The following is a 20,494-nucleotide window of genomic DNA, read 5'->3' on the forward strand; positions in this document are numbered from 1 at the left end:
ACCTGTGATCCTTGCTAACAAGTATGAAGCTTTGACAGCAGTGAGGCTGGATGAAGTTCATGCTCTGGTCCTGAGTTTTATTTATTTTGAAATGGATGTCATGTGCAATGATGCTAATGCTATTAACTGAGGTTCTTTTTTAATTCAAGAAGACCAAATTTCTCATCAAATGATGAAAACCAACAATAATTTGAATAATGAATGGATATGATTAACAAGTACAGTATATGTAGCTAAATCATAATACAGCTTATCCTTTTGTGTCCAAGACCTCCAAAAAACTATTCGAAAGAACACATATCAATAAGCCACAGTACTCCACTGGGTGACATACTCCTTCATTATATTACACCAATTCGTTAATTCAACATACACCACTGTAAATACTAGCATCTAACACATAAAATAGTACATTAAATAATTTTCTTCTCTTTGAGACAGGTTTGCTGAAAAAAATCAGTGCTTAGCAAGCCTTAAAATCCATATATTTGTAATGTGTTTTAAAGATGTATGTATTCAGGCTTGTAGTTGAGCTCCACTGACAGTGAAGCCAAAATGGTCTGGGAGATTGTTTGTTCTGGTCTTTCCATAGGGATAGTTGACAATGCTAAATATAGATATATATAGAATACAGCCAGCCTTAACATCTAATGTAAGGCTCATTTAAGGGAAGGTAAACACAGGAGGATCTAGATGATAATAAAAGAGCATTTCCTCACCTGTCTGCGCAGGTCTCTGGTCTTTTTGGTCATCTTATCTATGGCAGAGTTCAGTGGATCTCCTTTCTCTTTCCTACCAGTCTGTGAAAAGAAACAGTTAATACAGTTATTTTACATGGCATCACAATTTTATATCTTGGACTCTAGCATTGTACCATACAAGAGTGCATGGTTGTAGTCAGTGTGGTTTGTAGATTCTGAAAATACACTTCATCACAGAATATGTGTTGACATTACAAGTGTTCCATAATTAGACAAGTCAGTGAAAACATGACTCAAAGAGTTTGGTATGTTACCTAGCAACTAGCCTATCTGGCAAGTATCAATTCGTTGTCGCCAGTTCCCCTGTGTGCTGCATTTCTGTCATGGCCAGCTCCTAGGAGGGTGTAGACTACCACGTGTTTCACCTGATACACACAGAGTCACCAGCTGCTTCTTTTCACCTGACAGCAGGGAGTTTCACTGGGAGAACAGCACGAAACTTCTCGTCATTCCAAATATTCCTTCTTTCCAGTTATTAAGCACCCCATTCAACCAGTGGGTGTCGCTAAGAAAGATGCTAGGAGATGATCTGTCACTGTTTTTTACACAGACACATTGCCAGTTGTGTTCATTGAAATGTCTGGCCAAGGAAGAGGCTACACAGTCACCTGGGAACTCCACTGACCACTTGCAAGTGCTACTGTTTGTTCTGAAATCATGGAGAAAAGTGAGTGAGCTACATCACTCGAGTTAAGCAGCCTGGGCTGAAGGTAAAAAGATGCCGTCAAATAAATTACCCTGTTTTAAGATCTATCTAAAGAAATTCTTACAAACATGTGGTAAAATCATTAACCAGTACAGTAATTCTGCATGTATTTTCTATTTTTATTTAAATTGAATTCTACTAAGATTAGTATAGATTATTGTCACTGATTCGGTAAACAGATCTTTTAAACTAGGCTTCTGGGTATTACTGTTTTAGTATCAGGATCCTAAAGTATATCTGGGGGGTTAGGAAACGGCTTACAAAGTGAATAATGTGCTACATTTACTCCTCACAAGGGTTTGTTAGACACACACACACACACACACACATACACACACACATAAACGAGAATCCAAATCTGCTAATTAAATACATGAATGTAGCTTTGGCGTGTTTTAAATCCTTTTTTCTGAGGAGAAAATTGTAAGCAGGATGATCAACAGATTGTAAGACACAGTGATCTTCTGTCAAAGCAATACCAGCATACAAAATTTGTTGTGTTGTTGCCAGGCAACAATCTGACAGTTCTGTCCAGTATAGCATGAGGGCGAACAGCCAAAATACTCATCAGCCTTTGCAGAAAAACAAATACCTGGCGACATGGATTTCCATTCATTCATACTTGTTGTAAATAAAGATTTCTTTGAAAAAGAAAGAAAAACTGATCCCTGAGAAGGGCCTATTTAGTCATGACCCTGTTTAATGGGTTGGGTATCCACGTGTTGCTGTATTATTGCCCCGCTCTTAACAGCATGCCTTGTTATGTACCTATGTGTCACAAAGAACTAAATGAGACCCTATCAAACCCCCTAAGATTAACATTGATTGTCACTCACAATGCTTTGGTCACAATCATGTTGTAAGATAACTGTGTTCACATTAGTTCTGAATATGCCATGTAGTACTACTACACTACATACTAAGAGCAGAAAAAAAAAAAACAGAGAGGATGGGTTGCTGTACAAACCCCAGCCTGCAACATGGTGAAATGACTAATTGAACTCTTTCTTTGAGGTTGTAACTGACCTAAAAAGTGTGTTAGCTCCAGCAAACTACTTTAGTGTAGTTGTAGTTATGGTGCGCTTATCAGTGAGAAAGGACCACTTTTGAAAGTTAAAAGCAACTAGTCCAACCCACTTTCTATTCTTCTGTTAACAAAAGATTTCACATTCAGGAAGATGCTAACTTGATAACAACCACAATCTTAGAAAATTTCCTCATTTGGGATTTTTTACACTCCAAGCTTAACATTTAATGTTGATACCTGCTGTGAGGGATGTGAAAGTGCTGGTGTAGCCATAAAACAGATGTGATTCCCTTTTCTGTCTAATTTATTGCTAGCGTGTCCTCAGCCAAGGCTCATATAGCACAAGTTTTCTTTCATATGGATGTTAAACATTAGGAATGAGTCATGTGTCTCCTAGCTCATACTACAATTACTCACCCTTCCTCTAATAGCCATCACAAAATGCAGTCATTTATTTATTTTGATTTTTTTTGTACTTGTTGCTGAGCAATGCACCAAAATGACAGAAAGAAAAGCAATTCTCATGTGAACAGTATCTTTGAGATCCGATGCTATGTTCTGTATAGGAAAACCCAACTGATCCTGTACTGCCTGCTGCTTGTGGTTTTACTATACTAAATTTACTATACTAAATGCCTATCAGGTTAATGATTTAAATAAAATTAACAGAGGAAATGAAGATAACATTCGGATGGCTTCCATTATGTGCTACAGACTCACACAAGCATTCACGCTTTGATGTGCATGCACAGACAAGCTTTTCTATGCCGAAGCAAGGAACAGGACAGCATTAGTCATTGTGATGCCTAAAGAGGCTAATGTGTCATTAAGGCACCATAGGGATGAGCAGGATTAAAGATGCTCATCACAAAAATAAAAAGGAGCTTAAATGGAACCTTTCTGAACATTCACATTTTATGTATACCTAACAGTCTTAATTTAACTGAAAGAAAAAAAAAAGGTGATAATCTAGATGACCCTTATAATTCATAAGGTGAAGAGATGCACTGATAAATTAAATTGGTGTACATGTTTTTTATATTTATTTTCAGGAATCAGAAATCCCACCCGTTTCATTTTTTAAAACTCTGAACTCTTTAATCTGAGTTAAGGAGATTAAAACAGCACAGTAATGTCAGTCTAAAGGGACAAAATCCAGCACCTCTTATTTAGAGTGCTTACTCACAACTGAGAAGTAGTTATTGGTATAAACAGTATGTTTTAGATCAATGTAACTGCGTTTCATGTGATTTAGGTACAGTAAGTCAAGAAGGCTACTACTTTACTAAAAATAGGCTTCCTCGATGTTGTAATTAATCTTCTGTTTAGACATGTCAAGGCTCCTTCAACACGCAATGACAACCATATTGCTCATGTTCGGTTTTTCGCAAAACATTAAACACCCAATTAAAAACACTACGCACGAGTCCCTCATCACAAACTTAATGTACAAGGCAGTCAGCAGTGATGAATCATAGGTCAATGTGTCAGGCTGATATTCAGTCTTGGCCAAAACAGTGGTTGTTAGGATGTGTGTGCACATGTGTGAGAAACAAAGTGAAAAAGACTAACGGAGTGACATTATTGGAATTATGTGTCTACGTGCTTATCTGGGAAACTATTTGACTTTCTTCCAATCCCATCCAGGTGTGCTTTGTATCTGTAAGCAATTGTGCTGTCCAATTCACAGCCGTTAAAAGCTTGACAACATATTTGGCTGTTGATTCAATTGTCTCCCATGCAGCAATATTGATTGTTTAGTTTTTTGAATGCCACATAATGGAATGTGCATGTTCAGTTTTTCTAGTAAACACAAGTCCCTGTGGTGCTTTGCAGAAAATGTTCCCAACTATCCTCATCCATTATTTTCCACCCCCTGGTGTGCACTCATTCATTCTCAGCTGGGGAGAGGAAGATAGAGGAGGGTGCCTGAAAAAAAAAAAAAACATCGAGTGTGTGGGGTAATGGAAGCAGTAGCAGTGGAGTTATTCTTGCCCACTCAGAAGATGGCTGGTGGACGATGCATGCTGGTGGAACGGCTGAGGGACCCGAACGTGTTCGCTCTCTAAGGTCCTCCAAAGTAAGTCGTGTAATTCAGTGGTGCACTGCAGCGCAAACTGCTTCACTGCATTTCTGACCTCAAACTCTGTAACGCTGGAATAAGACATACATTAGTGTCTGCGCAAGTTGAATAATGCACAAAAGAATGTGGCACTTGGTTTGAGGTATATAAATTATATTTCCCCTAGTTATTTTAAAAAGTCAATCTGCAAATTACATTAAATATAAATGTGTATTACATGCATTTTTAGATAAATGTTAAAGAAACGTTGCGTTTCTTTGATTTCTTAATACAGACTCTCGTCCATGTTGTAGTATTTGTGATCCTTATGTGAATAAATGTTTAAATGATTTTATTTCTAGTAACAAAGGGAGGTGCAACCTTCATAAAAATGCAGGCAATCGATATTTTTTGCATTAATTTTTTCAACTAATTTATAGTTTCTTCTCACTATCTCTCTACACACCCCTTGAAACTAATGCAATAAAATGACAATTACAGGAAAAAAATGCTGAAAGTGACAGGTGGTGAAAGAAGTGAGGAATGAATTTGGTAATTCAAAGGCAATAACATGACAAATCAAAGCAAATGGCAGATGAATCAGAGAGAAGAAACAAGGAGACAGGTGGGGGAGGAAAAGGAGGTGGGGGGTGGAGGGGATGAGGCATTCTGTCTCATTGTCTCCAAAGATCAATGTGTTAAATGATATCAATTCCGGCTCCTTGTCAATTCAATTAGGCAGGAGCGAGAGGTACAATTACTGTCCAATGTGGTTACACTGTCTGCAGCCAGCTTAAAGGGGAAGCGAGCTGATAACGAGAGGGTGCAAAAGTGTTTGTGTATGCCGCTGGGTTGGGGTTGATAATAGTGGTAACACGCTGGTCGGGTTACCAGCAGATAATGGGTAGCTAGATCCTCATTAAGATAAGTTGTGCTCCCTCAGCTGTAGTGCCATAGATGGGCCAATTTGACTTGTTCTCATTAAGTGGAACTTAAGGAGGTGCACTGGTGGCTATCAGTTAGTTTGATTACAGAATACTTAAAACAGCATGACGCTTGTGACTGGAAAAATGTTTAGATGCATGTATAAGAATATGTTTTTCTTTCCTATTTAAACATGATAACAGAGCAGCATGGATCAGAAACTGATGCCATATCATAATACCATTATAGCCATTATAAATAATGGGAATAGATATATAGTACAGTGCATGCACAAAACAATGTTTGGGCCAAGTGTCTGTGCTAGTTTGTAAGTTAAGTTAGTCAGCTGCATATTTTTCTGAGGAAGTCAAAAGTGTTGTAAATTTAAATTAAAGTTAGATGGAAGATGTTTTGCTATCCATCCATAGGCCTGAGCCAGCTTATTTCAAAGACATCCAGTTCACCTGCATGTCTTTGGACATGCACTTATTTATTTATTTAATTTATGAATAAAAGTGTATCATGTATATAGAAGAAAATTATTCAAAAATGTATCCGTAGCAGGGATACAGCTCAACCAGTCTTTGTGTTACCATGAAACAAGGCAGCAATGTTTTCTTACTGCCTCAGATGTGTGTGTGTGTGTGTGTGTGTGTGTGTGTGTGTGTGTGTGTGTTCGTGTAGATTGTATACAACTAAATACAGCTGAAGATCAAATAGCAATGGGTCTCTTCTGTCATGTGGAAAAAGCTATATTACTGTTTTTACTATTGTGTGTGTATGTAATCTTAAGTAAAATTTGACTTGAATGTCGTCAAATCCATACAGACAGGTCTGAATACCATAAAATACCAACACCATATTCTTTTTTATTATTGAATGTGTTTCAAACAACCTAAGGTTTTGGCTTTAAGTCCTTGTCAGAGGGACGATGGTGCACCACAAGCAGCTTATTACCTTTTTTGTTTGACTAATTATACACATTAGTTATAGGTTTGAGAATGGCCACCAGAATGCTTAGCAAGTCTGTGTAATTAGATTAAATGAGGGAGCACGTGTTTCAGTTTGATTACCAAAGATCATTGGTTTGCAACATATTGATAAAAATGTTAACCAGTTAACCTGCATAAAACAATACACAATACATATATTAAATGTTTGCCGTGGAAACATTAATATGTTTCCAGAACTCCTGTTCAGAGGCTAAGGAAAGCCAGTACATTGCAAACCCCTTAAGTGTATGAGATCTTCATGTCTCGTCTCTTTTCACATGTCGTCTATAGTCTTTATAAATGTGCCATTTGAGCCTGGTAGTCTCTTGTCAGTTAGAGTTAATGCAGCAGAGAACGGTAGCCTACTGCCTGAGGAGGAGCCGGGTTGCCTTCTGGCACAAGCTCTCTTATGTTTAATGGCTGATGCCGTTTGCTTACTCCTCTCATTACACTGGCTCATGTTTAGACTGTGGGCCTGTCACTAGCTATTAGCATCTGTGGTCAAGCAGGCTGTGGATGAGAAGAAGCATCTGGCTTATCATCAAGCACATCGTAAGTACAAAATGAGCAGTTTGTTTAGAATGGGGTAAACACAGAATTACAGATTAACACAGTGTGCAGGGATACATGGTTAATCGGTAGATTGATCCAAGACCCAAATAAAATCCTGAGTGATTGAAGACAGAAGAATTAACTAATATGTACATCCAGTTTAGCATGTTAGTGGGCTTAGGTTAAGTGCAATAGGACACAATTGTTTTTTATTCTATGCTTAGACTTTTCCAAAACAAGAACTCAAAGACATGAGATTTTAAAGGTGACTGAGGAGAGGCATGGAGAGGGAGCAAGAGGTATGACAAGCAGCAAAGGTGTTAGGCTGGAATCAGTACTGGCAGACACATCTCAAACTTTTAGCTTATGGACACAATAGATCTTGTTTAAGATCCTTAATGATGGCTTCATACAAACGTTTGGACAAAATAGTTTTTTACACAATGCAGCACGTTAAAAAGCTAAATCACCTTTTGAGAGTTTAGAATTATTTTGTATTACAAATGAAGCAGCTTTACACAATAGGATCTACTGCATGTACTTCTGATGGTCATTAAGATAACTGTTAAGTTTTTATTCATTGAACTTTAGTTTTTAGTCTTGTTTTGATTGTGAAAAATATGCCATTATAAACAAGATTCATATTCAATAAGTATGCCATTTTGGGCTGGATTAATGTGGTAATAAAAACTGCTTAATAGCTTGAAAGTTTGTAATGGATTAATTTGTCTGAACTAAGAAGTTAGTTCTAAGAAACTCAGACTTTCAATGTGAGGGAGGTTAAACTTTATTAACCATCTCCATTAGTAAGAACCAGTGAAAATCGACCTTCATATTACTGTGTCCAGCTGTGGAACAGCTTGGAAAAGGTATGTTAGTGACTAGGCTCGCACAAAAACAAACTTGGAGAAGTAGCTCTGGAATATACTGTAACAACAACGTCTGAAGGTTCAGAAGTCCATGAAATACTTAAAGCATCCCTAGAACTCTACCCAACCAGTGAAGATACTACAATCCTGCAAGGTGTTGCCCTACTTGAAAGCACTTTTTAAGACACAGTGAGGGATAACCTGAACTGTGAACTGTCTCAAAAGAAAACAAAATGTTGAGAATCTGTATTGGTAAATATAGTCTGATTGATTTACCCTCTTTTTATAGTTCACGCATTCTTGAAAATATGCACAACACTTACATGCAGTGGGACATCACACAGTGATGCAGGGGTAAAAACAGAAGCATGAAGAGAATAGGGAGCGTTAAATATTAAGTGTATTGGGCTATAAGCCAAGGTTTTAGGTGCATAGTTTCAGGAGAATAAGAAAAGGAGTGAAGGGAAATGTCAGGTTATCAGACAGAAAGAGAGAGAGAGCAGAGGATAAAAAAGTCTAGTCCTGCAGCAGCAGTATGGGGAGCTAGAGCAATGCTGCCTGCAGCCTCCCTGAACTGAATAGCAAGTAGTTTGCGAGGGAGGGACTGAACGAAGGGCAGCAGGAGAGAAGAGAAGCGATGGAGGGAGGCGGCTGAGAATAGGTTAGAGAGGGTGAGAAAATAAGAGAGTGGTGTGATATCTATGCGAGCAGAACTGTGGTAAAGAGAAAAAAAAGCGAGTCAATGGGGTGAGAAGAAGGTTTGAGTATCATTGATGTACTTTTGTTTCACCACAGAGCTGTAAAAGCCAATTTATCTCACACACACTTGCCTATACAGGCATACACAAACATGATGTGGCTGTTTGTGGATACGTGATGCTGTTTTAGGAAAGAGTGAAGCTTCAGTAAGTCAATAGATCTGCTAGAAATCCCATTTTATCATTTTCCCTTTCCTGCATTGCATCATTTTTCACGCCTGCGTAGTGGCTCAGACCAAACATGGACATATTACGAATTAGCAGATTTACATGGGGTACATAGTAAACACAAAGCGGCATTAGCATTGTTGATGGCTGAATTTACTTTTCAACTGAACAGGCTAGACCTCATTACTGTATGTTACAACTTTTATGATTATTGACTGTGTCTACAAAAAGAGGGAACCCTCTGTATCACACAAACCTACTAAAACACAAGTATTTATGTAGTATATAAAGGTACAGGAGAGCTCACTTGTTGTGTCTACACATTATCCACCTCCACACTTGCCTCAGACTCCATCCCTGCTTGCCTGATGGCCTCTTTCCACTCATTGGTTGCAACTGTCAAAACCACTGCACTGTATGTGACCTCTTAACTATACCATGTAGAGCACAGGATTACAAGTCAGTGAGGTATCTCCAGAAACCTGACACTAGATTCACTAGAAAATATGTTTTTTCAGACATGCTCTTATCCCCTCTTTTTACAGTGCCTATCTAGACACTGACACACAATGATTTTAAACACATAGAAATTAATATTTTGAAATTAGACAGCTCATGTTACCAGAATATCGGTCGCCAGCCTTTGCTATCAATGTGAAGGTGGTGTTTGTCACGGATAGCATGAGCTATAGAGAATGTGTGCTTTAGTAAACTAGGATAATCATGACTCAAACTGCTCTTCTGGGTGGGTTGCTCTGTAGGTAGCACTAATCAGGGATTAGGGGGCTAAAGAAAAATGAAAAAAATGCCTCATGTCTGACAGTTAAAACAGAGCCAGCAATGAATCAAATAAAAAAATGCTAATGATAGCAAGATCATTTTAATGTACCTACTGCCTGTTATAGCAGATCCCACTGTAGAGACAGCAACTATGCACATAATCAACACAGATATACTGTACAGAGCTAGACAACAGTGTTCTCCCTTGCTGTAATGATACACGGCACAACAACTTCAAAGACTGCTGGAGCTGGCTGAACTGGTGAAATGATTATGTCTCCCACTATCCTTTCATGTGGGCTTTGTCAGTCCAGCCACGCAGTAGTGCAAGCCACTAACAGAGTTGTTGCTGCTATTAGTTGTGAGGGAAAGGAACAGTAAAGCCACTGAATATCTGGACATGATTTAAGTTCACTGCATGAGGATGGATCAGGGGATAGGACTTACTGTCAGGTGGGTGTTTGGGGATTTATGTCTTTTCAAAGGACAACTATTCTCTTACTTAAGCTGACTTATAAAATGTATTCCTACAATGGACACAGCTGTCCAAACAGTACATTCATGAAATGACATACACAAATCATCCTAGAACATAGTGGCTGTCCAATGTCAAACCATCATGGAAATGGCACAGACTCAAGAGACATATGAACCTCTCCAGATATGATTTATTAACACCTTAATGAGTACTGATTTGATCAGAGACTAATAAATCGATTTAGCTGTGGAAATAGAGACTTGCTGCACTAGTTCCTTATTTACCTATGACAGACCCTAATTTATGTATGGTTGGCAAGTTACTACACTACTAAATGGCATGTTTGCTGCAGCAAATATCCCATATGCTACATGAGAAAGAGGACATAGTAAAATAGACTATATTTCATGGTTATGAAGATTCACCTTAGAATATGACCTAAATGAAGTCTGTGCTGAGCTTTTCTGCTCCACAAAGACCTTTAATGTCCTTCCTCAGTCATAGAATATCTCCTTGTGAATAAATGTATTATATAATTTAATTGTTGAGTTATATAATTTCAAAGCTATATAACATAAAACCTTAATATGCTATACGTGCACACCATTGTCCATGTGCAGCATGTTCTCAGTGGGTGGACACAGTGAATGCACCAAAAACAGGCCGGCAACAAATTCTACTTTAAAAAGCTCGATTCGTTTTTCTTGTTGACTGAGTCCATGGTCACCTTTTAACTAACAGTTGGAGGCTTTGCTTTGGATTGGAATATATTGTAGAGGTGTTCACATCACTCTATGCATCTCCTGTATAAAGATTCTTGAGAATATAATTAATATTCTGAAAGCAAATGTAGAAGACAGATTTGGAAAACCTTGGCCACTGTTATTGCCCTGCCCAGCAATAACAGGTGGGAAACAGCATAACAGAAACTTGTAGGCATCACATGTTGGGTGAAGTGTGCCTCTGGGTTGACCGGCCTTATTTTCTTTGTTGTGACAGGGTCAGAGTTCTGCTGTGGGTTACACTCTTAATTATGCATGACCCATCTGGTAGACATGGCTCTGGTACAGGTGGGATACCACTCCAGACAGTAGCTCATAGAACATGATGAATAATGTTAATACCTAGAACATGGTCGAGGTATTATATAGAGTGATGCCAAAAGTTAATGTATGCAGGTTAGAAAGATTGACAATGTTATGCTCAAAGTCCCTAATAAATTCAACCAGGTTATGTGCAGTGGGTGGATTTGGTCTTTAAAGGGCAGCATGAAGAAATGCAGTACCTGCAGAATAATGTTATTCCCACAAATTGATTACTTTTATCAACACATAACTTTAAGAACCAGTGTTTAGTAATCTGTCAACAAGTTCCTGGCTCTATAAACAAAAGTTGAATTTAGGCTCTAGATTCATGCCCATTGGGATAGAGACTGTAAATAATGCAAAAACATTTTAAGCAGTGAGACACTGAGCATAATAAACACACACACACACACACACACACACACACACACACACACACACACACACACACACACACACACCCAGCAGAGAGGAAGTGAGGCTGAAATTCTTTACTCTTGTGAGAGGATTTAGCTGTCATTGTCTGTCAGGACTCAGCATTTTAATAGTTTTGAATGCAGGGGCCTTATAACATGATAACAATTATATTTTTACTGTACATTGTACCCATCAATTTACAGTATGTCGTGATAGATTAACCTGTGGCAGTCCCAGCTGCAATGCGTTGATTTGTATTAATGACTGATCTGAGTTGTTATTGAGCTAAACAAGTTATGTTCATGTGATGGTAATATCAAATTCAATGCATGCCTGTTTCATTTCTCTGTCTAGCAGCCCCCACAGTCTCTTTAAGTTTAGTATATGATAATTGAATTTTTCTTTATGTAAACTGTAAAAAAAACTAAAACATGACCTGACCATCGACTGGTAGCTAGTAAGGACTGTACACAATCTAATGTAATTGTAAAGTATTGTCATAGAGGGAGCTGTTTTGGCCTTCTCACAGAATAGTCCAAACATTAGAAGCACCTCTTAATATAAAGCAGTCCAATATGACTCGACCACCTGCTAAGTCCTCAACAAACTTAGTAGAATTATAATTTTTCTCACAGTTTCAATAAAGACCGAGACATTACAACATTAAAACATTAGATGCTACAGGTGTACCTAAAAAAGTGGCCAGTGATAGTATATGCATATTGAAAGAATAAACATCCCTGCATGAAGATGTAGAGTGTCAGTGTATTAGATTCAGATTCAATAAAGAATGAACATTCAGCTAAATCATTGGTCGCAGCTCAGATAAAGCAATTCATCTAATCTCATTCACCAGGCCCCAGTTGGATATCTGCAGACTGCTGGTTAGTAAATGTTAGCTACCCAGCAAGTGGAGACAGATTGAATGAAGTCAAATTCACACACTGCGCCTTTGACTTCCCTTACTTCAACTTTCATAAAAAGAGATAAGACTTAATTAACATACACAAATCAAAAGTGCAAGTCAGTGTGTGCTGTCTTTTCTCTGTCTAGTCTTCTCATTGATGTGAGCACTCACTCCTGCATGAGTCAGTGAACCACCTGGAGTCACAACCGAGTTTATAAACTGAGGCAAGTGAACATTATATAGACTTTAGTTTTACAATTATTATTATTTTATGTATTTGGGGGTATTTTTGCCTTTTTTAGACATTGTTATTAAAGGGATAGATAGGAAACACGGAAGAAAAAGAGGGGCTATGACATGCACCAAAGGCCCCCAGCTCGGCATGAATAGGGGACATTGTTACCATGTGGCACGTGTCAAAACCATCCAGCTACAAAGATGCTCCTACTGTAGTCTGAATATTAACAGCACAGTCTGTGGGACTGTCTTTACTCAAGACTGCTAACTTACCTGCTTTTTGTCTACAGCTGGTCTGAAAATAACCATTTTGAATGTGAATTTATCAAATTAATTTGACATACTACCAAAGCCCAATTCCAAAGCTACCTTTACAAAAGTGATGTTTCAATTGTTAGTGTCGAGTTTAGGTGACATAAACATCTATTTTAAAACAGTTTATTGCTAATGTGGTTTCTTTCAATTCTAATGTTTATTATTCCAGGTTGTTTATTCTCAGCTTTTTAATGTGTACTTTGTGCAAAACTGCACTGATGTCATTTGCTTCATAGTGTACGTAATAGTCCTTCAGAGTGTTGGCCCACTGGTTGATCCATATAATGACATACACTGCAGCATTAATTGTCCACTCTTATAGAAACTGTTATCCATTTTGACCATAGCATAGAATATGTAAAAGTATAACAGCTCACATTAAATAGCTTACATTCACAGCACCCTGTGCATTCACGTGTACAGAAAAAACCACAAGGTAAGAAATTAGGCTACTTTAAAATGTGATTATTTCTGTCAGTAAAGAATCATAGTGATGATTTGACATCAGATTTGCTATTTTTTATGTAGTAAAGTAACAAATACGACAAATTAGGCCTATTTAAAACAGTAAGCCTGGTCAACATTTGGTAGATTTTCATTTCAGTTTAAATCAAAAGTCTCCTAATATTATGCATATATAAACATAATATCACAATGCTGTAAAGAAACAGCATCTACAAACGGTGATATACTAGCTCCAGAAATACCAAAAGCCCATTTTTTTTTGCACCAGTAAAACAATGTGTAAGATATATGTACAACTGGCACTGTGTGGCCTTTAAATGTCCACCAAATAAAAATGACTATTAGTAAATGTCAAAGAATTTCTGATTTCTGTTTTACTTCTCTTTTCTTTATAGACAGTTGAAGCACTGATTATTCCTCGAGGTGGATTGATGGGTTGTTACAGTTGTTTCGACACCACACGCTCCCTACACCTAACCTAATGATTACATGTCTTGATGAACTGTTGCTATCTTTAGACCCTAAATTGTTTTTGTATAGACAATTGCTTTTCATAGTTAATGAAAGCAAAGAGCAATATCCCATACTAAACAGGTTACTGTTGTTATAATATTAACTGTGGCACTGTTCTGTGTGCCAGTAAATCAATACCTATGCATAAAGCCAGGACTCTGAAACTGAAGCAATTAATTTGAATTAGACCATCATTCATTTTAATAATTGCATCAGTGCCTTTCCTAGTGTGTCAAAATGTGTTTCTCAAAAAGTGTTTTTTTAACTCTTAAAGAATCTATGGACGTTCACTGCATTTAGGAACATATTAGATTAGATCTCTATCACATTAAAGAATATAGTTAGCCATTTTCTACATTTTTACTATTTCCAATAATTGCCATACAGAAACTAAAACCACAATCATTTGCCTCTACTCACAATGTTGAAGCTGATTTTCATTATTCCCCACTCATTCATCAAAAACGTGCACCAATGCACTGGGTAACATGTTTCTTTCTCACAAAACAAGTGTCCTTGGTCTTTTTGAAAACTAATTCCAAAATGTAACAACAACCACCTCCAAAGTATACAGGAGCGTGTATGCTTGCAAAAAATATAAAATAACACCACTGTGGAGTAAACAGTGTGTGGGCAGTTGACTCTCACTATGAACGCTTATGGCCAATTGAAGGTTTTGGGGCAATAGTTTTAACAAATATTCGGGTCACATGTTAAGGAATAAAGAAATGCCACACAGTGTGGTGGTGTGTCTTTTGATGCACTATAAATAGTTTCTGAACCACACTAAAGTGTCTATGGTACAAACAAATGAACTAATCCAGGTTGGACACTGTTAGACTGTAAAACATTAAGTCTGAAAAGAAGCAATTCATTGTTGGTTTCTCTGCATGAAAACAGAAAAAATAATACTGTAAATACTGAAAATAGTTAACATACTGTAAAAAATGGACAGCCTCATCCTAATATGAGATAAGGCCTGGTGTAAAGGCCATTGATGCACAGTACATTCAATCAAGCGATAAACATTCAAAGATCTTATGAATTTAAACATTTAGTAATCAGTCAAAATATGGCTGATAATTACAATCTGGTAATAGTACTTTATAAGCTGCTTTCTGAGTGAACAGGCCGGAAGATGAAAGCTGACTGAGAAGCATTGACGTAGTAATGATATTTTCACCTTCATTACTTCATGACATCCTCTAATTTTTAAACAAGGAGTGATGAGAAAAAGTAAAATTACATGAGTCAGTCATCAGCCTGTTTATTCCAATAACAATAATATTTATGTATCTAATGTGATATTATATCATAGCTGCTATAATTATTAATTATAATTATTAATTATTTTATATGACTTACTATTTACCACTTACCATTCTCTATTACAAATGAAATAGCTGGTATCTATTTTTGTGGTGATTATTTTCAGGTCAGTGTGAAGTGTGAAATGATAAATGTGTCATTAGCTTCACTTTAAAGTCAAAAGACATATTTAGGAGACCTGGGTCACCCCCAGCAGTGTCTGTAATGAATTTCAGTATCATCCTGTTTTTTCAGATATTATGCAACTAATTATTATCAAGGTGAGAAGACAACGGGAGAAAGAGAGCTTCATTACAAAGTGCTCCAGAGACATCACATCACTGGCAAGGAGGTTTTTACCATTGACCTTTACACCCTAAACCCTTTCTCTTTCTGTATTTTTGCCTTTTATGCTCATTAAGCTATGTATTGCTTACTGAAAGACTGGTGAAAACCTGTGCACAAATTTGAAGGATGAATCAAACCTTCAAAAAGAAAGTTTCATGAATTTCTTCTAGTGTATTTCTGAAGGATTTCTTTATTAGTCTACAACAACAACTAACTAAACACATTTCAATTCAAGCTTGGAAATGTAAGACTTAATGCATCACATGTGAACAAGGCCCTTTCTAGTATAAGGTTCAGCTCTCCATTGCACTACGGCTCTCTAATGGCTTTTTAGTCTAGAGTTCTAGACTAGTGTTCTTACCTTACCTTGCAGTAGAAACACTAGGGATAAAGATAAGTAATTTTCTCTCTAAATTTACACATGTTTCAGTCTTTTGCATCAGAGACTGCTCTGTCCGCTGTATTCTGCTATGCTTCATCCCAACATGAGAGACGCTACTGGACACATAAAGGATGTAGAGGCTTGTTTGGCTCTGGATGAGGCAATAGGCCAGAGTAGTCAGGGCTACAAAAGTGTGGCATGCTGCTCCAGAGAGCTGGGTTTTGAAAATGGGCTTGGTGGCTCTCAGTGGGATTTCTGTGTCATCTGACAGCAGAGTAAAGTTCCTTTGGCAGAAAGAGCCTAGTGACAGGCACTGTTTGATGTAGCTTTAGAAGCCAAAAACATTAGAGCCAGAATACAAATGCATAAAGATACATGCTAAGTAATATTATCAGAACACGTAAATGCAGTCAATACTGAATATGGGAAATTGCCACACACCAATGCACCCAATATAGGTTAAAAAAAGACTATGGCAAGTAGCAGTAAATCTTTATGGGCTGTGGTGGCAGGTGAAGAATTCTAATCATGTTTCTGTATGAAAGCATGTCCAACACTGAGTGTGACTCCTCTTTGTTGTGACGTTGCAAAACCACTGTCTCTCTCTCTCTGTAACTCTTACTACAGGGAATTCTTATACTGGACATATTTGGAGGCAATAAACAGCATACACATTTCAGACTGCTGTTATATGTAACAGCTCATCTCTGCTCTTTGTTAATGATGATGTGATTCTGCTGGTTGGTTGGTTGGTTTGTAATGCTCGTTAACACTCCTAATTTTGAAAATATACCTGCTAGGGACTTTTTTGTTATTTGAATTGAACTGTACATACATCTTAGCTTGATTTGCTTTGCTAATCTGACCACAAAATATAGCATTTCACTCTCCCTGCCCACCTGCTTGTGTACATTACACATTCACTCATCTTGTCTGTATTTTAGTCCTTATATGTAGATTTTAGTATTTTTTATTTTTTTTTGGCATTTGGTCTCTGGACACCAACACATTAAATTTGACATGAGCATTTAAATGGGACTAGTTGTCATTGCCAGACATGGAGGTTGCAGTATCTCACATGCAGCTGCCCACCTGGAATGTTTGTACACCACAGTGTTAAGAGTTTTGTGCAACAACAACAACAAACAGTCAGGAGCAGCTCTGTGGGCATAACACCAAGTCAATGAAACATGTCCAGGGCAACAGGGAGACCACAAATACAAAGAAGCTTAGCACAAATCTGGTGTGGACATGAGAAAGTGGAAACTAGGAACATGTGATCACTGAACCTGGATGATTAAAAAGAAACTGGTTAACAGAATCTTCATTAACACTAAAATTATTAGGTAGTGGGTAATCTATGGGTTTTAGGAAAACCAAATATTACTGGACAGTGCACAACACTTCATGCCAAGACCAATCACCACTGCTTCATTGAAATGTTATGGAATTGAGAAGGCTAAAGTCCGGCCTTGAAGCAGTAATGGGTTTTATCCAACCAACACAAACACAAACACTGAAAAACTACTAAAATAAGTACAAGCATCGAAATAAAAGTCAGTCAACCTGTCTCATATTGAATATTGAATTTTTTTTTTGCTCTCCTTTTTTCATGACATGATAACAGATGAAATATTTTTTTTGCCTTGCTTTCATATGAATCTTCATAACATCACCATGGGCACAATATCAAACATTCCATTCATTATGCTCTATAAATACTCTTTCTGTACATTAATCCATATTTCACCTCTCAGGCCTGAAACATGAGCAAATCATGACAATGGCACCGTAGTCAAACTTTTGCATTCAAGCAGCTGACAGTAGTTATTGTAACAAACTTTGCATCGCACAAAAACATGCTTCAAGGAGCTGTAACCCATAGCGACAGCCATGTTTCCCCTATCACATGCTCCAGTGAACATTATGATCCTATTGTTTTTCCTTTTTTGTTTACCCCAGCTGCAGTTCGTATTAGCTTCTTGAAATTATAGGAGTATGGAAGGAGGTATATTATGTGCAGGAAACACGAAATGCATTGTCACAAACCGCCACTGAGCCTACACAATTTTATTTTAAAGATAATATCTGCGATATTACTGTTACTGCATTACAGATGCCCAAGGCCACCTCACTTTATCTTTGAGTGCACTTCCTCAATTCATCCTCAGCTGCTGATCATATAATGGAATTATGCCATTTGACGTATCAGGGAGGAAAATAGAAAATTAACGGGAAAGAACTAAAAAGAAGTGTTCTGGTGTCTGGGCTTTGTTTTCCTATAGTGGAGTGACAACAATAATCCAAACTCAGTTTTTATTTTCTTCATGCTCATTTCAACTTTTTTGTATGCCCATCTCATTTTCAGTTTTCCTTACAAATTGCACTTTTTTCACCAATTGCAAATTAATATACAGTACATAATATTAGAGAAAAATAGACAACAGCATTATCCATTAGACTACAATCCTGTGACCTGGAGTTCTGCAGAAATGCCAATACTGTTGTAGAAGATGATTATTGAGCTGCCTATGAAGAAGCTTATAGTCACCACACAGAAACCAGAAATTACAGTATATGTGTGATTAATGTGTGGTATAGTGTCAGATTCGAGAAAGGGCCTGTGCTAGAGCTAAAGGGACTACCTTGATCAATGATTTAAATCTTGATACACTATGATACACTATGACTGGTAAGTACATGTATCTATAAAATGAAGCTCCTGGTTTTTCTGAACAGTGTAAAGCCTTTGCTCACAGACTGACAGTAAAATCATCCTGAATAATGCACTGTCCTTAGTATACGTCCTGAGCTCAAATAATTCAGAAAGGTAGCAACGTTATAAGCAACAATCCAAAAATACAATCATGTTTATGAATATTTAATATTTATGAATATTTGATTCCAGGTAATCAGCAACACCACATAAGGATAATAAATGCCAATATAGAATATGTTACTTTCTTTAAATGAACAATGTTCTCAAATATGTAAAGGAGAAGGCAGCTAGTTTAAATTAATTTGTCTGTAAAATAACTGCACAAATATCATATAAACACCCTGCAGAAATTCTAGCAGCTGCTGCCCCAGTAAACATCAACTGCCTACTAATTCTGCATTTGACAGCATATTTGTGAATGGTTCTGTATATTAATTATGTGAATTATATGAAGAGTGTGTTGTTTTCTTGCTATAGAACCATAGGTCACACCACACCCATATGCCCTGTTTGCCTATAATTTAAACTTGCATTTGTATTTGTGTCCTATTTCTGGACCACTTCACACCAAGAGGAGCCTCTGTCTCCTGGAGATGGCACTCAGTTGCAGATGTAAAATCAAATCTTGCTGTTTCCTCACCAAGCCGCTGACAGAAACTCTATGGTATAAGTGTCTCCGCTGACCCCCACCACAATCTTTTCCCAGCTGCCCATCAACATTATCTCTGCAGCAGGCCAATTAGTCATCATCTGCCTTGTTTTGTTGAGTTCACACAGTCAGACATTCTCTGATTCAATAAATGATTTAAATAATGGGCCTTTAATCATAGATGCTAATAATCCTGTGTCTTATTTGATCCCTCAAATCAATTCCGTCTTCTCAGAATACACCGTGACCTCCGACAATTTTGTTATAAAAGCTATCAAAACCATCAAATACAATTATTAAATAATTATCAAAGGAAATCAAATCCTGCGTTAACATTTGGATATGCATTTCAATTTTGCATATTTGGTTACACAACAAAATATCTGAACAAAACTGACAAATCCAGAACAACATTTTTACAAACCTTTGACCCATGACTGCTCTGTCTCTAGTGGACAGATGGGAGACCAGTAAAGACATTCTTATCTAAAGACTCACATTCAGAATGATAATTGCTTAGAAAATAACGTACCTATCACAGCACAGACAAAATGCATCAAACAAAACAGCATGGTGAAAGCACAACTTCTGCTAATGGCTGGCTGCATTACATTTTTTAAAGTAAGAAAATATACTTTAAAAGATATAAGTGACAATAGTAAACTTCAACAATATTTTTTTGGCCATATCAGCCATATTATACATTCTTTAGAGCCAAACAAACAGGATTGGAGAAGCCATAAAAAAACAATAAGCCTAAACACAGAAATATGAAACTGAGTAGCTAAAAATAGAATATGAATGCAATATTTTACTCACCGTAGTGATTCTGTTTTTTATTTTTATGTTTTGTTTGGCTTTATATATCCTTGACAACAATTTGGCTTAGCATTCTGTCTTTTGGCTTGTTGTTAAACCATGCCCGCTGTTTGTAGGCTCTTGTGATATTTCATGTAAAAATATACTTTTACTTATTGTTTGAGATGGAGTCTTATGAGTCACATTCATACACATTAAACTGAATGCCTAAATAAATGACTAACTGAATGCATATGATTTAAGTTATGCTAAA

The 20,494-nt window shown here is 37.2% G+C and overlaps 1 protein-coding gene across 2 annotated transcripts in view; it reads right to left on the bottom strand.

Annotated features, from left to right (window-relative positions):
- Positions 1–20,494, bottom strand: part of ctnna2 (catenin (cadherin-associated protein), alpha 2) — a 263,561-nt gene that overhangs the window by 74,498 nt on the left and 168,569 nt on the right. For both annotated transcript variants that reach the window (XM_026360927.1, XM_026360928.1), the window contains exon 8: positions 720–800. In XM_026360927.1, the coding sequence (XP_026216712.1) occupies positions 720–800 (81 nt within the window). The remainder of the gene's footprint in view (positions 1–719; positions 801–20,494) is intronic.

This window comes from Anabas testudineus, chromosome 1 (assembly GCF_900324465.2).
Source record: "Anabas testudineus chromosome 1, fAnaTes1.2, whole genome shotgun sequence".
Lineage (NCBI taxonomy): Eukaryota > Metazoa > Chordata > Actinopteri > Anabantiformes > Anabantidae > Anabas > Anabas testudineus.